General features: G+C 42.4%; 1 protein-coding gene across 11 annotated transcripts in view; it reads left to right on the top strand.

The window, feature by feature from the left end:
* PLEKHG1 (pleckstrin homology and RhoGEF domain containing G1) overlaps positions 1-11,973 on the top strand; it is a 223,315-nt gene extending 211,342 nt beyond the window's left edge. For all 11 annotated transcript variants that reach the window (XM_082474412.1, XM_082474414.1, XM_082474411.1 and 8 more), the window contains 2 exons: positions 1,539-3,159; positions 8,637-11,973. In XM_082474412.1, coding sequence (XP_082330538.1) covers positions 1,539-3,159; positions 8,637-9,565 — 2,550 coding nt within the window. In that variant the 3' untranslated portion in view covers positions 9,566-11,973. The remainder of the gene's footprint in view (positions 1-1,538; positions 3,160-8,636) is intronic.
* Positions 11,974-16,771: the final 4,798 nt, after the last annotated feature.

Raw genomic sequence — 16,771 nt, 5'->3', positions numbered from 1 at the left:
GGTATTACTTCTGGCTGTTCACAAAATTGTTTTGTTACACTTCCACAGTGTTTGATCATGATTTAACTAGCTAATACTAACTTGTTTTGTTTTGTAAAATGTAGTTACTGGGTACCTATATTTTATAAATATTTTACCAATGCAGTCTGAGTAAGAGGAAAAGGGAGAGATATTAAAGGGTAAAGAAAAAAAACAGAAGAGCCAAAATATAATATGATATATGTATTTGTATGTGTGCACATATATCTATATGTGTGTATTCATTTATTCCTAGTCTTCAAATAGTCCACACTTTTACTATTTGAAAAAAGTGAACAAAAGATTAAATGACTAATTAGACGTTTTCAGCTTTAAATTTTTAATAGAAAAACAACATTCATTCAGGATAAAATTTTATCTTTGCCCTCCCTGATAGACAGACAGGTAAGCAGACAGACAGACATATTAATAGGTGAATATTCCAAGGTAATATGTATCCCAATTTCATTGATCAGTGATGAAAAATTCTTGCTAATTTGACATTTCCAATAGGTTACTATAGTGTTTTGACCAGAAAATATATCCCTGGTACTAATTAGTTTGAACCTGTCTTAACCCTTTCAAATCTTTGAAGCTAATCCCAATACCCACAGAGGGCATCAGAGGGCAATCCACTCCCTGTCTGCATAATTGAGCTCCATCAGGAAAGGTTCCAAGTTATAACAGACCCCTTGTTTTCTCTGATTAAAAATCGTTAATGTCACTCATATTTTACTTCCTAATAGGCATCTAAATATTGCTTAATTAAACATATTTTGAAAGAAAGTAAAAATTTCATTAGCTCAGGAGTGGATTAAATTAAATTCCTGCAACAAAGGCTCTTTTGCCTAGAATCTATAAACCAAGGCAGTGCTGGTCAGGTTCATGCAGGTCTGCAGATTTAAAGGAAAACCCTTGGGGGTGCAGTCAGATCACCGACAGGGGTGTTTCTCGTACACCGGAAACCACAGTAAGACCGCTAAGAATCAAACCCCAAATAGAAATCAGATACCATGGCCCTTGACACCTATATATGTTCATTTATATAATGTTATTTCCCAAGAACACATCGGAATTATTTGAAATATCTAAGAGTTTTCTGTGTGTAGCCAATTCCCTGCAGTGGGGTAAGGTATTTGGAGTCAGACCTGGCTTTGCATGCCAGCCTTTCCACTGCTGGGGGAGAACATGTTACTGAATCCTAAGAGCCTAGATTTCCTTACTGTGAAACTGGTACAGTCATATCTAATTCAAAGAGTGATTGTGAACATTAAGTTTGGAGAATGTCTTCAAATGGCCTAGCCTATTTCTAAGCCAATATCAGTTCCTGTCCTTTCTGCCCCTTTTGCAAAAAATCTGACGTGCTTTTCAACTCAGTTAAGATCAACAATGTTTACTGATCATTTTCTTTAAGGATATCACAGTCTAGTGGGAGAGGCAATGTGTAAGTACAGGAGAACATCCTAAGTTATGTGTCCTGTGGTGCTACAATTCAATCGATATGTTTCTATCCTCCTCAGGTTTCCAGAGAGGAAGGGTCTCCCCAGCTGACTTCAGCAGGGCCATCTCCCGCCCAGAGGAACAGTCAGCCGACCAGTTCTGCCATCATCAGCGTGCTTCGCGGGGGCGGGGCCGTCAGAAACATCTGGACGGACCACCAGATCCGGCAAGCCTTGTTTCCCAGTCGACGGTCTCCGCAGGAGAACGAGGAGGACGAAGATGATTATCAGATGTTCCTGCCATCCTTCTCCTCTTCAGATCTGAACTCTGCCCGACTGTGTGAAGATAGCACTTCCAGTCGACCTTGCAGTTGGCACGTGGGACAGGTCGAGTCCTCGGAGACCCCCAGCTCTGGCCACAGGGTTGTGCGGCGGGCCAGCAGTGCTGGCGAGAGCAACACGTGTCCGCCTGACATAAGAACTAGGGACGGTGACAGCTCTCAGTCCAGCTCCCGAAGGGAACTGCAGGATGACCCTAAAACAGAGGGCCGGGGCGGGCTGACTCCCTTCGGGTCCTCTATAGAGTTGACCATTGATGACATAGACCATGTCTATGATAACATAAGTTATGAGGACTTGAAACTGATGGTGGCTAAACGCGAAGAAGCTGAAGCCCCTCCCCCCAAATCAGCCAGGGACTCTGCTCGCCCCAAGAGCAGCCCGGAGCTGGCCTTCTCAAAGAGGCCAGCGGGCCCAGAGAAGAGCCCTCTGCAGCCCCGGAGAGATGGTGCGCCCCCCGGCCGGGAGGCGTGGAACCAAAGCTCACGCGAACTCCAGGTGGTGGAGGAGAACGTCTACGACACCATCGGGCTCCCAGATGCGCCCTCCCAGGACTTCAAGTGCAGCAGCCTGAAGCGGCCCAAGAGGAGCACCTTCCTGGGCCTGGAGGCCGACCTGGGGTGCTGTGACAGTCTGAGGGCCTCTGTTTCCCAGGACAGCCTCCAGGTCAGCGAGGACGAGGCGCCCTACACCCCGGGACCCTCCGACAACGATTATCTGAGTTTGTTCTATAACTCCTTCGGCTGCAACTTGTCCATCGCTGATCGGTCCATCTCCGATAAACTGTCTGAAGAAGTAGACGAAATCTGGAATGACCTGGAAAATTACATCAAGAAAAACGAAGTCAAAGCCAGAGACCGGCTCCTGGCGGCGTTTCCCGTCAGCAAAGACGACGTGCAGGAGCGGCCGCTGGGGGGCAGCGCCCCGGAGCTGGGCGCGCGCTCCCCACATTCCCTGCCCGCGGGCCGGGCTCGCCTCGTGCCGCCCAGAGACGGGCCGGGGCCGGCCTCCTGCACGCTTGACCTAACCCCGGCCTCCAAAGACGGCTCCTGCCAGAGTCTCCACCGGCTGTCGCTGGTCAGTGACCTGCCGCCCGTGGAGAGTCCCTACGACGTGGCTGCCAGCAGCCTGTCCCCTGCAGACCTGGAGAACCCTGATCCCGGCGCGGACAACGCAGACAAGACCAGGAGCAGGGTTCTCCTGATGGCCAGGCAGTACAGTCAGAAGATCAAGAAGGCAAATCAGCTGTTAAAGGTGAAAAGCCCGGAGCTGGAGCAGCCGCCTGGCAGCCAGCTGCAGAAGCAGGTTCCCAGGGACCTGGCGGCCATCCTAGAAGAAAAGAAGCAGGGCGGGCCCGCCATCGGTATGTCTCCCGCGCTGCCCTTCTCCTTCCGAGGACTGGGAGAGAGCCGTGTTCTGGTTCTCAGTATCCTTAGCACCGTGAGGGTGCTGTCACCCAGATGTTCATTCTCACAGAGAGACCCCAGACTCACTGACGCACAGATGAGGCCGGCCCTGCACCCACCACATCTCACCAGTGGGAGGCGATTGGGTCTGGAGGGTTTCCTGGTGTCTGTGACATCATCACTCCAGATAAAGATACTTGAAGCAGTTTTCTCTAATATAATCTAAAGCTGAAAAGTAGCCATCAGTTTCCGTTTCAGTGTGTTAGGAGGGGTAGCTGGGTAGCAGGGTAAGAGTTTAAGGTTTGGACGAATACGGAATAGGATTGCTCTTTGCTCCGGAATCCTAACAAAAATGCCTACTCATCCTAACAAAGACAAAAAGGAGGCCTTTTTGCATGGTTTTTTTTAGCTGTTCACACTGTAACTCGGCTGTTTTCTCGCATGTTAGGTTTTCTAGTTGCTTTTTTTTGAATAGCTGCTGTAATGCATTTAATACTGTCTCATTTGGTATTCTCATGTATGCTTCCAAGAAGTTTAATTCTTTGAGTCAAGCCTCCTTTTTTGGGCAGAACCAAACCAGGATCACATGCGTGATATTGGTACCATTAGGGTTTAGGAATGAGACGATCACAGTTTGATTTTTTTCTCTATTGTAAAGAAGTACATATCCCCTGGATAAATTACACAGGGTTCTCAGTGGAAGGGCATGATGTGAATTAAGCACTGGATTGTCATGGAAAGAAAGATACCTGAGGGTGCTGACTCTCACCTGAGGAGTTTTTCGCCTCCAGACCCAGAGAGATTTCTGGGATTAGGCCCAGGAACTGAATTTTTTTTTAAAGTGTGGACTTTTGATCCTGTTTTAAGATTCCCTGCCCTAGATCTTCTGACAAAGGACTGTCTCTGTATCAAATGAGAAGAGACAGTTCTCCAATTAAAAATAAACACCAGATGGCTCAGTATCAGGGCATGTTTCGTTGGTTAGCTTGGTGGCCACATGGCTTATCCGGCCAACTTGATGCCACCTACCTCCTTTCTTTGGGACTGCTTTCTTAGGTGGAAACCAGAGAATCAGAAGGGGGTATCCAAGTCCTAAATGGCTCCACAAGTTGCATGACAAGAATCTGTAGGAAAAAAATTTTTTTAAGTTTGGGAGTGTTTAAGAATTACCTAAGTTTACTCTTTTTCCAGAGCTAATCACACAGTAATATTTCTTAACACATAGGGAAGTTAAGCCCTGGAAATGTTACCTGAAGGATTTTACAGACTCTCTGTGACTTGCTCTTCTTTTTAAGTTAGATAAAGATTAAATGTGATTTTTATATGAATGTGAGAGACTAGCTCGCATATATTTTTCTCCTTGCAATAATATGCTTGAATTAGTCCCTTTTCCAATGCTAGTGTTGCTAAGCTGGTTTGTTGTTACACATAGAAAAAGTGACTGAGTTCCAGCTGCAGGCGGACTGTTTTGGAGTACAGATGGCACTAGAACCAGTAGTGTGTTGGCAATGCAACCACTGACTGAATCCGGGCTAGGGTGCCTCAGAATGAGAGAAAATATAATAGTAAGGTTTCCGATGATGATGGATTGATTAAGCCAGCAGACTGTTGTTTAAAAAGTGGTAATTGCCTGAGGCCGGTTGTTTGGAATGTGGACCATCCACTAACATGCGAAGCTCTAACTCTGGTAGAAGCAAGGTCTGCAATACTGAATCATTAGGGCTTACAACGACCTTGAATAGTCTTTTTTACCCACCTTTTAAGTATTAATAGATTTCCCTTTGGGGTTTTCTTTTGCTTTTTTCCCCCGCTTTTTGTTTGTTCTTTCTGTTTTGCCTACTCGTGTCTTCTTGGGCTCCTGTAGGATCATAGCTCTGTGTCTGGGCCCTTTCTTGACATGGTGGGCTACTATCGACATTCTCTCCAAGAGAAGATCTCTCCAGAGTCATCTTCTGAGCCAGCAAGTGTCTCCCCCTGCTGGCTGGCAGAAGCGTGTCCCTAGGGCCTGCCATCTCTCAGCCCTGAAGAATCTTCCATCTGGGTGGATCGAGACCACTTCCTGTGCCCACCAGGCTTTCAATCAGTTGACGTGATGACTCCTTTTCTCTCTCTTGTTTATCTGGGCACAGGACGTCGTAATCGAATGGACCGATTCTCCAGACTTCTCCGTATGGGCCTTGCCACTTTGCCAGGAGCTTGCTCTCGGTGTTGTGCGGAAGGAGGAACGCCCTATTCACCTGCTGAAACTCTCCAGCACCTTTATTGAACTCTCTAGCCGGGGTCTACAGGCCCTGGGCCAGACTTCCGCCTGTAAATCACCCAACCAGGTCTAGTCCCTCCCACCTTTTGGAGCCTGTTGTGGCATGCCGGCCACCTTGTTCCATCATGTCTCCCTCCTGATAGTCTTTGAGGCCAAGGAAGCCTTTGGGGTCCCCCCCCCTTTTTGTTTTTTTGGTGATGTTCTATGTGGGAGAAAACTCCATACAGGCTTGAGGAATTTTCCTCCTTGTGTAAAGTAGGGAAGGCAAAATAACATTTTATGCTTTGCTCTACATCCCAAGCAACATCAGAAATGTTGATTTTAATCTCTGTCTTGAAAACAGTATATTTCATACTTCTCTCAACAAGGATCACTTCAAATTTTTACCTGGAATGATAAGAATTCTACCTTCTAAACTTACAAAAGAGGAATAAACCAGAGATAGCCCTGACGTTGTCACATAATGATAATGTGCATGTCCTATAAGGACTATTAATGCCAGAACTAAGAATGAGGGGGAATTTTGATCCAGCTGACTAATACTAAGCTTTTTAGGCTAGAAGTGTCATCTTGGGCTGGCTATTTCCTGTACATCTGACTAAGGGTATCTATTTAATGACAGCCATTGCTCTGGAAGCTTGTCTCATGTTCATGTTGGCATCAAGTAAGTTATAGACTCTCTTAGAAGGTCAACCTGAGACCAAAAAAACAAAAACTTAGATCGGCACAGTATACTGTCTACTTGTGTGGTACTTTCTATTCCAAGTTTATAAATGGTCAACTTTTTATTATCCAAAGATAAACTGTGCCCATTATGAGTTGTCTATAATATATATGTTTACATAGCATTTTACTAAAGGCTGTCTTCCTGCTTCCCCATTTCCTGCTATGCCCAAATTGTAGGCTGCCTTTCCACTCTCAATGGTATAGTCTTATAGCACATTTATTCTTAACACTATGTTTAGAATAAATGGAGGCAGTCCAAAAATTATCTGGGTAACTAAGTAGTTCTTGAGACCAATTTCTGCCTAGAGCTATGCTTGGTTTTCTGTGGGGATTGTTCTCCAAGATTAAAAGCTCATGGACTAGATGGAATAATAAACCAGCTTAGATACAATAACTAGCAACACAAGATTGTGTGCATGCATGCGTACACAACCAATAGCTAAGTATTATGGTGCATATAAGACTTCAGAGAAATCAGTTAGAAAAGGATTCATAGAAGTGATAAAGCTTACAGAGGGTCTTGAGAGGTAAATAGGATTTGATTAAGCAAAGGAAGAAGAAGAGAGTGTGATAAAGAAGAAAAAGGCAGGAGAAATACTATGGATATTTTGGATAATACATGGTTTCAGATGATCTGGGCCACCATGTTCTAAAGTCAAGAGCTATTTGTTCTTACAAGACTTTATAGTTAAATTTTGATGCTGCAATAGTTTAACTGAATTTTTTTAATTAGCTCTCACTGCTTTCTCTCAAATTGTCATTTTCTTGGAACTTTGTGGAAGTTCAAAGCCTTCCTGATTCAGCTGTGGGATCAGGCTCAGAGCCACAGTGTAGGTGAGAATGGCTTGGGAAGAACCGTCTTGACTTTGAGGTGGGACTGCTAACCAAAGACAAGCCTAAAGGTCCAGCTAACATCGGTTGGGTTTCATAGTTAACGAAATGTTGTATATTTCAGGATGGCTAACAAGGGCACCTTGGTGTCCATGTAGACTTTCAGTCTCTTAAGGGGTTACCAAATCTTAATTGGTATTGAGAGTCTTTACTATGCCCTTTAAGGAGTAATAGCTCAAGTTTTTGTTACTACAAATTCTAAACTAATAATCTCTGTCCTTCCAAGGAATTTGGACTTGAAAGTCTGAAGGATCTGAATGAATGTAGGATCTATAATGAGAAGATAAACACTGTTCATTCTGATTCCGGGGACTAAGGGGCAAGTAATCTGAGGGGGTTGCAGTTAAAGGGCACACAGAACAACAGCACATTGTTTTCTGTCCTCATAGAAGGCAAACTTGAAAGAAACAGCAGAAACTCAACTAAATATTTAGTTTAAATTCAAGGAATAATTTACTAACAACAGGTTACTAAAAATATAAATAGCTTAAAGAGGAAAAAATTATAATGTCACTTGCTGGTCATCATATATAGAATAGATGCCCTCTATAGAGACTGCATAGATGTGGTCTGAGTGATTTATAGGATTCGTGGAATTCTTTGATTCTAGGGTGGTCATGTGGGTACCTGGATTGGGAGGTGTGGGGACACGGCTCTTGAAATTGACATCTCTGGGCTCTCTCTTTTTAATCATTCCTGGCCCAAGAGAATTCTCTGTATCTATATCATGGTTCTGTTAATGTCTTTAGAGATGTCTGTACTCAGAAGTGAAGTAGAGAGGATAGTGGCCTCATAGCTTAATTTGAAGTGGCAATAGCTTTCGTGGAAATAATGGTAAAACCCTGTTCTGCAACCAGTACTAGAGAGCATTAGATTATCGATTGTATGCCCAGGATGGTTCATTCTTAATGTCTTGGAAGCATAGACTTCAGTGCCCGGCTTCTCAGTGATAGGAAAGGATGTATGGATCAGTCAGTTACATGTGGTTTTGAAGGGAGGCCCTCCCGTCGACATCCCGAGACAGTGGCAGTGGAGGGCTGCCTGGAAACAAGAAGTGCAGGAACAGTCGCCGGGAGCAGACTCTGCTGGGAGTAGTTGTCTGAGAGCAATCAAGACTGGTGAGGCAAGGGTAGCCATTGCAGGGTGGCTTGTGGTCATGCTTCTTTTAATGACTACTTGAGTTATTTTTCATTGACCAGGGTTTAAGTGCTGACTTTCTTATTTTTATGTTGCCTGTTTTTAGCACTGACACACTATTCCATGCTTGTAAAGAACACTAGAAATTGTCATTACAAACAGGGAACGTTTGCAGACCTGCTGTTGAAATAAAATAATCCAGAATTAGATCAAATGAAGTTTTAGGTGGCTTTTTTATTAAACGGGATGATTTTATTAGTTTGTGTTGCTTAGTATTTGATGATTTCTTATCCTCAAACTTAAAAGTCCTGTCTACTGTTTAAATTTTTTTAATATGTTGTTAGAACGTTCTTATTTTTTAAATCGTTGCATGTAGAAATGATCCTGTATATATTTATCATTTTAATATTTGCCTTCCAGGTGCCAGGATTGCTGAGTATTCCCAACTGTATGACCAGATCGTATTCAGAGAGACCCCCTTTAAGACTCAGAAGGATGGCTGGGCCAGCCCTCAAGACTCCTCCAACCTCAGCTCTGCATCACCTTCCCACACCCAACACGGTAGCGAGGATTGGCTTTTGCATTCAACCTATAGTAATGGAGAGTTAGCAGATTTCTGTCCCCGGCCAGAGCAAGACTTGAAGTCAAAATATCCCACTTTAGAGATCAATACAAAAAGTACCCCAAGACAACTGTCCGCAGCTTGCTCTGTGCCTTCTCTCCAAACCTCTGAGCCTCTGCTGGGCTCCATGCAGAGACACAGCGTGGTGGTCAGCCAGCCCAACAAAGAGAACTCCTGTCAGGGCCATCTTTACAACTCTCTGGGACGGAAAGGAATCAGTGCTAAATCTCAGCCTTATAACAGGTCTCAGTCATCTTCCTCCATCCTGATAAACAAGTCCGCGGACTCCATCAACTACCCTAGTGAAATGGGAAAGAAACAGCCGCTGTCTTTACACAGAAGTTCAAGGTGGGAGAGTCACCAGGATTTGGTGCCAGGTATTGCTGACTCAGGTCAACAGGGCACTGAAAAACACTCAGATCTCACACTCCAGGACTCGCAGAAAGTTCTGGTAGTAAACAGAAATTTACCTTTAAGTGCCCAAATAGCTACCCAGAACTATTTTTCCAATTTCAAAGAGACTGAAGGAGATGAAGATGACTATGTGGAGATCAAGTCAGAAGAAGATGAGCCAATAAGCAACAAACTTGGACCATATCTGACATCATACAATGATTCTGACAAACTGAATGACTATCTCTGGAAGGGGCCATCTCCCAATCAGCAAAATATTGTCCAATCTCTAAGGGAAAAATTCCAGTGTCTTAGTTCAAGCAGCTTTGCCTAAGGTTCTTAAGAGTAGCTGCCTGAATTAACTTCTTACTGTGCTCATGAATTAGAGATACTGAGAGATGTTTTGTATGTACCAGACTAGAACAGTTTTGTAATAACCAGAGATGTAAAGTATACTTTCTTTAACAGCACAACTTTTTGAAACAGCTGGCGATCCAGCCAGGATTGTACTGTAGCAAATGTTAGCATCTAACACTGTGTTTTCTGATGCTGATGGTCTTCATGTTTCATGTAAGTCAATCTTACTTGAAAATTTTAGGCTTTTTTTTTTTTTTTTTTTAAAACATGATGGCCATGGTATTTTTTCCCGTATCCTGACAATTAGTGCCCAGACTTTAAGAAATGCAATAATCATTTCCTATTATCCAGAAGCCACAGGTATACTAGGACTCAAAGGCAGCAAGGAGGACTTTTCACGTTTTTTAAAAAGAAAGGAAACTAAAGCTGTTTAAAGGATTATGCTTACCTCTGACATTTTTGGTAAATTTGTGACAAGACCCTAGAATAACTTAAATGAGGGATCTCTAATTGGAGTATTGTCTAGGTGCCCATTTTAGGGTTTCTATGCTGGCATTCCTGCATCTAGTTCATTATAAGGCAGAAAATATGTAACTATTGGAAATTAGAATGTATCATGACCAATTTTCTGTAAGCAAAAATCCTTCCCTGTCTTCCTGAACAAGGCCTGGAGAATGTGCTGCTCATCACTTATTTTACATTTCATGGGGTTAAATGAATGATTCCCTTAATGGTTTAAAACCAAGTGCAAGAAAATGCAAATTGACTTATTAGAAAAGATGAGTTGACATCTGGGTACAATTTGATTATCTCATTATATGACAGTTGGGGATGGGGAGAGGATAGAAAGAACCCTTCACTATTTTTTGTGCCTGTTTCTAATCAACACAAAGTAAACCATAAACTAAAATAAAACAAAGCGCTTTAAAGCTACTCTTCCCAGAGCAGTTTTTCAGATGTCCTTTCATGAATTTTATACTCAGCCAAATGACCTGGTCCCAGCCTTGAGAATTTTATTGACTGCAGTGAAATTTATTTTCTAATCCAGTCATAATATGGGGGTCTTTTTTCATTGTTTGGGGGCATATAGAAGAGCAGAATCTTTGGTTACTAAATTCTGACTAATCACATCTTTTAAGTTGTAATTATGGTCTTTAAATAGTGGTTCATTGTGATATTATGTACTAATACAACTCTTTATGGAAGGAAACAAAAACAAAAGCAAGACCTTGTGATTAAAACACAAAATTAAAGAAGCTAAAGAGAAAAATGAAGGCAGATTTATTGCCACTTTATAAAAATATTTTATTGAAGACTCCAACCAATGTAACAAGTATGTTTTCTCGAACAGTGGCTTTCACATTCTCACTTTAAGCCATTTTACATTCTGTGGCCTCTTCCCCACCGTGTCAGTTTTCATCTTAAAAGATACGATAATCTGTGTAGGGAAAGGGGATCTGGGCTTTTCATTTAAAGATAAGCAATGATATTGATTTGAATCAGTGACATCTACCATAATTCTTTTTCTCTCTTTAAGTGCTATGCCTCTTTTTCTTAAAAACATAAAATGTGACCATCCTTATTTTATACACAGGTACCTAAGGCATTCGTTTTCCTTTTTAAGTAACCAAAAATACCCTAAGTTTCTTCTTTCTCCATACCGTACTTTCTTCTTGTAGTTTAGAAAACAAAGTCCATATGGACGAGCATCGTTCTGGAACCATTCCTTCTTTCATTGCCCTTCTTTAAACATGATATGAGTTTTCAAGAATAAGCAGTATCAGAAAAGAGAAGCACTGTAACTGAGTATAGATTCTCAGACTTGCTAGAGGTATTTGAAAGGGCGTTTACAAAACAAAGTTACCTGACTTTTCTTGTCCCAGGAATGCAGTTTCCCACTTGTCTGCTCTTTGGTTTGTAAGACCCAAATTCTGTATTATCCATATTACTGTGGTGTGTTACTCTCAGAAATTATCGGTTCTCAACACCAATGTCCTGTTGCACGATTTTGATGTCACTTATAGGAACACACCCCGCTGCACGGAGGCTGCTGTCATACTGTATAAAATGTCTGTATGGTTGTCTTTAGGTTCTAGGACAAATCTGCAGTTCTATACATCCATTCTGTCAGCCAGGATACAGATTTTGAGATCTGTGTGTATATATATATTCAAGTTCGTATTTTCCCTCCAAGTTATTCAATGAGTGCTTTTGTTTAAAATAGTTTCTTCGGGAGGTGGGGTAGGGATGTATATAATTGGGGGAAAAGAGTTATATGTACTTAAATGGATGTCAAGTTCTTACTAAGTCTCTGTACTGAAGGTTCAATTTTTTTTTATAAGTTCACTTTTCACCTACTCTATTCTTTGTGCAAAAAAAAAACCCCAGAAAAACAAACAAAAAAACATGCATCTAGGAAAACATAGTTTAAATACTGTATATATGATAATGAAAGTTAGTAATGCTCATTATTTAATAAAGTTTGTAAAGTACAAAGTAAAATATAGTGTGAATTAATGTGTTAATTCTAGAAAGATCAAGATTTTTCTGAACTATACTCAGTTATAATACTTTGCCTTATGAGCTGTGCAGAAAATGGTTCAGGGTAGAATTCCCTGGCGGTCCAGTGGTTAGACCAGTGGACTCAGCTTCCACTGCAGGGAGCACAGGTTCAATCCCTGGTCGGAAAACTAAAATCCCACAAGCTGAGCAGCATGGCCAAAAAAAAAAAAAAAAGAAAATGGTTCAGGGTAGTGATGACATACCATGTTTCAGTGGCCTGTGACTGACCATTTTCTATATCTTTTGATTACTTTTCAAATATTGAATTTAGCCTGGGATTATCATACCCTTCTCTGAAATTCCCTTTAGACCAAGTGCCTTTCCAGGTAACTGGTTGTGATGGTGTGAGAAGATCATAGAGTAGCTTGACGCGCAGCTGTGGGGTTAAAGTCAGGTGAGGTGGAGGGGAAGGGCCCAGAATTCTGAGGTTTTTTTGGTGCCAAAAGGCAAACTTGCCTACTTTACTCTGGTGGTGCAAGCCCATAGGCAAAGCCCACTTTGTGTATCTATGAAAAACAACAAAGCTTGATTTTCCAGACAATAGCTTATTCACAATGCATCATACAATAGGAAAGGGAGAGAAGCAAGCAGTTCCACTTCATTAGTTCTAAAACCATGTTTATTCAGCTCAAACGTAAAAGAACAGGGCTTGGATAGTAAGTAAATCATCCGCTCTACAGGGCAAACACAAGCCCCCAAATATTCTATTGTTTGTATGGGAAGGTGTGGCTCTCCATATAAGCATCACAAGACCATGGGCAAGCAGATTCCTTCTTGTACAGACTAGTTAAATCAGAGGCTGTAAACTGGTGGCCCAGAGTCTGAATCTGGTTTGTACAGTTTTACAAAGGTTTAACGTGAAAATCCAGATTTCCACCTTTAAAAAAAAAATTAGATCTAGCCTGTTTGGGGCTGGCTTCTGATGAGGTGACTCCAAGATCTGAGGATGGAATTTAAAGGTGAAAATCATCCTGTAAGCCGATAGGGTAGCAGATCCCTGGAGAAAGAAACAGGCGAGGAAGCCATTTGGGCCTAAGCCATTTTGGGATCTCAGCCTGGCCAAAACACTCGTCCTTGAACAGGTCTCAGTACTTAATGATCCCAAGGGAACAAAAGAACAAACTGTTATTAGGCAAGAGATGTAAAAACAGCAAAGTCCTTATCATTGTAAGGACTCCCAGTTCTCTTTCAATGGTAAAGATTAGCCTGAAGTGCTCAACTACCTGAAGCCCCGAACATAAAGAGATGATGTTGTAGCGCTAGCTTCCTACCTGGTTGTCTTGCCAGTTTTCCCCATTTTCAGACTTGTGCACCTCCATCCTCCCAAATCTTAGCCAGCATAATATTTCTAAACACAAATAGAATCCAATCTTCTACAAAGTCCTCCAAATCTGTCTCTGCCTTTATAGGAGCTGCTCCCTTTGCCTGCATGACCCCCCCACTACCATCCAGGAGAAAACCTGCCCGGTCCTCAACACTCAGCTCAAAAATCACTATTAAGAACTGTGGAGAGGGCTTCCTTGGTGGCGCAGTGGTTAAGAATCCACTTGCCAATGCAGGGGACACAGGTTCGAGCCCTGGTCCGGGAGGATCCCACATGCCGTGGAGCAACTAAGCCTGTGCGCCACAACTACTGAGCCTGTGCTCTAGAGCCCGTGAGCCACAACTACTGAGCCCGCGTGCCACAACTACTGAAGCCCATGCGTCTAGGGCCTGTGCTCTGCAAGAAGAGAAGCCACTGCAATGAGAAGCCCATGCACTGCAACGAAGAGTAGCCCCCGCTCGCCGCAACTAGAGAAAAGCCCTCGCACAGCAATGAAGACCCAACGCAGCCAAAAATAAATAAATAAATAAAAATTTAAAAAAAAAGAACTGTGGAGGGTCTGGGATTTTACTCAGCTTGCATGCTAACAAGTTAGCTTGCCTCCGTATCTGAGGTCATGATCACTCCCGGCAGGATAGGCAACATGAATGCATTGGTTTCCCTTGCTTCTCCAGGCCCCCAGGGGCCTGCAGAGCAGCCCAAGTATGTGCTACACACACACAGTGGGTTGGTTTCACAGCTGAGGAATACTGGATTTAGGAATCTTTTATTTTAAAGAGCTACTGGCAAACCTGCCCAATCTTTGACCCTGGAGGGAGGCATTACCTTTACACTGTGGGCAGCAAACATATCTGCCCTCTGCCCTGGAGGGAAACACTCTCTATTTTCCAAGGTTGTTTGCTATGCAAATATCCTTGCAACACTAGCTCAGAACAAGACCAATTGATACAAGACAGGAAGAGATGCAAAAAGCAGGAAACCCATAGAGAGTGTCTCAGAACAATCACATTGTTACCCCAAAATTGGGTTCCCCTCTTGGTGGGTGTCAGGCTAAAAGACACAACCATGCCAAAGGTCCGGAGAAGGATTTATTACTTGCAACATGAAAGGAGAACACCAGGGATCTTACCCAAAGCAGTGTCTCCCCTAACAGCAAAGTTGGGGAAGTTTTTAAGCTAAGGGTACATACATATTCATGAAGGGGCTTGAGCAAGAGAATTCAGCATAGAGTTGGGGCAAAGGTCAACAGAGTCCAAGCTTTAGTTGATGGAAGTCAGAAAAGGTCAACATCGTCATCCTTTAGGTTCCAGTTGATCTGTTGGAAGCTTCTTGTGACTCTCCAGGTCTAGGAAGGTGTTTCTTCTTAACACTTATAACTCTCTGAACCTTTAGGCTTTATAGCTTTCCATCAACATGCCTGTGTTCTACTATACAGTTCTGCACAGTAAACTCTGACACCCTGACACCCGAGCTTGTGTCTGTCTTGTTCAAAGTTGATTCCTTCACCACATGCCTAGCATAGAGGCTAATATAGAGCAAATGCACTCTCACTCTCTCTATATACCCATAAATATCATATTAACTTCATATATATATATTCCTTATTCTGGAAACAAAGTTTCTTTGACCTTTGTCCAAATGTCATCTCAAAGTGCACTGAAATTACCTATATCCACTAGGGAAAGAATGTGAGTTAATGCATTTTTAAGGGCTTCAACACAGTAGAGCCCTTTCCTCCCAGGGTAGTTGACTTTTCCTAAGTAAACCAATATATATTTGAGTTTGGGATAAACAGATTCAGACTATCTCCAAATGAGATCCTGACACTTCCCCATGAAACAAACCTGGGAATATGAAAGATCCTGAAGTTTACTTCCATAAATCTTTCTCCCTTTCCTATCCTTCTCTCCTACAGGTGTGTATTATGAGTGTGTAAGAACCCAAATAGCTCTCTTCTGGAATGACTTCAGGGTGGGGCCCAAGAGGGAGTTGAAGGTGAGCAGAGGACAGAGGCCTCCATGGTCATCCACGTGAGGACCTGAATAGGTTGAGTAAAATACTTGAACTGGCTTGATCAGCACAGGCATTTGCTGTCCTAGACCTTAAAGTGATTTCTTAAAATTACATATAAGATGACAGTTAATCATATCATAATGGGACAGACCATTGTTGACCATCAGTGTCAACACCTCAAATTTTTTAAGATTAGAAAGTATGTTAATTCAGTTAAAAAAAACAGAAAACAAAAAAACCACATGGCTTCTAGGTGAACTTTATTATACTTTTTTTTTGGCCCTGCTGCGCAGCTTGCGGGGATCTTAGTTCCCCAACCAGGGATTGAACCCAGGCCCCGCCTCGGCAGTGAAAGCGCCAAGTCCTAACCACTGGACCGCCAGGGAATTCCCTATTATACTTTAATGTGAGATCTAATTAAAAGAGATAGAGTATTGCTTTAAAGGTGTGGATTGCCATAAGCTTTTGGTGACGACTGAAAACAGCCTCCAAAGTGCCTTCTTCAAGATGGCTTTGTAGCACATCTATATGGCCTGAGTCATTTCCATATTAGGGATTCCAGTAACAAATTGGTTTTGGTGGCTCACCCTTCCCAATCAATTTAGCTTAGGTGTACAGTTTTAAACTTGATCTTTTCTATTCAAACCTTTCTTCCATACAGAATAGTTCATGAAGTGTTGGGAAGTCTTCTTTGGGGCCTGCTGTGCCATGCTGAGCCATGCAATTCACAAAAATGCCACACTTTTCCGTGCAATTCAGTATGAGTGGAAGGGTTGCCTTTTTATATGACGTTGTGGCTGTGTTGTTTATTCTCCACTTCCCTGTGCTGTTTCTTCTCCACTTAACATTTTTAGCAGTTATAAATTTTCTGAGAACTACTTCTGCAAAAGGTTACAGGTAAATATTGCCACCACAGGTGTGGCCCCGACTGACCTTCCTATCCCTCCCCCAGCACATAGAAAGCCTTCAACACACAGCTACTGAACAAGCGAATGAAAGAATGTTATTTCTCACACCAAAACTGGAAACAATACAAACAATATCAGGAAAAGGTAAAATAAATTATGGTCTATCCACAATATAGATTGGGTCATAATATATAGCCACTATAAGTTATGATTTCGAGTACTATCCCCTCCCAATTTCATGAAAACAGATACAGCAAGTGAAGAAGAGACCTATATATATAATATGGTCACAGTCTTGTAAAACAAGTTAAAATAAAATTAAGAGATCAAAATTAACAGTTATGACTTGGCAATAGTATTGTGGGTGATTTTATTT

Source organism: Balaenoptera physalus, assembly GCF_965194825.1.
Source record: "Balaenoptera physalus genome assembly, chromosome: 9".
Taxonomy (NCBI): domain Eukaryota; kingdom Metazoa; phylum Chordata; class Mammalia; order Artiodactyla; family Balaenopteridae; genus Balaenoptera; species Balaenoptera physalus.
Note: the sequence above shows the minus strand (reverse complement) of the source record. Positions and strands in the feature narration are given on the sequence as shown.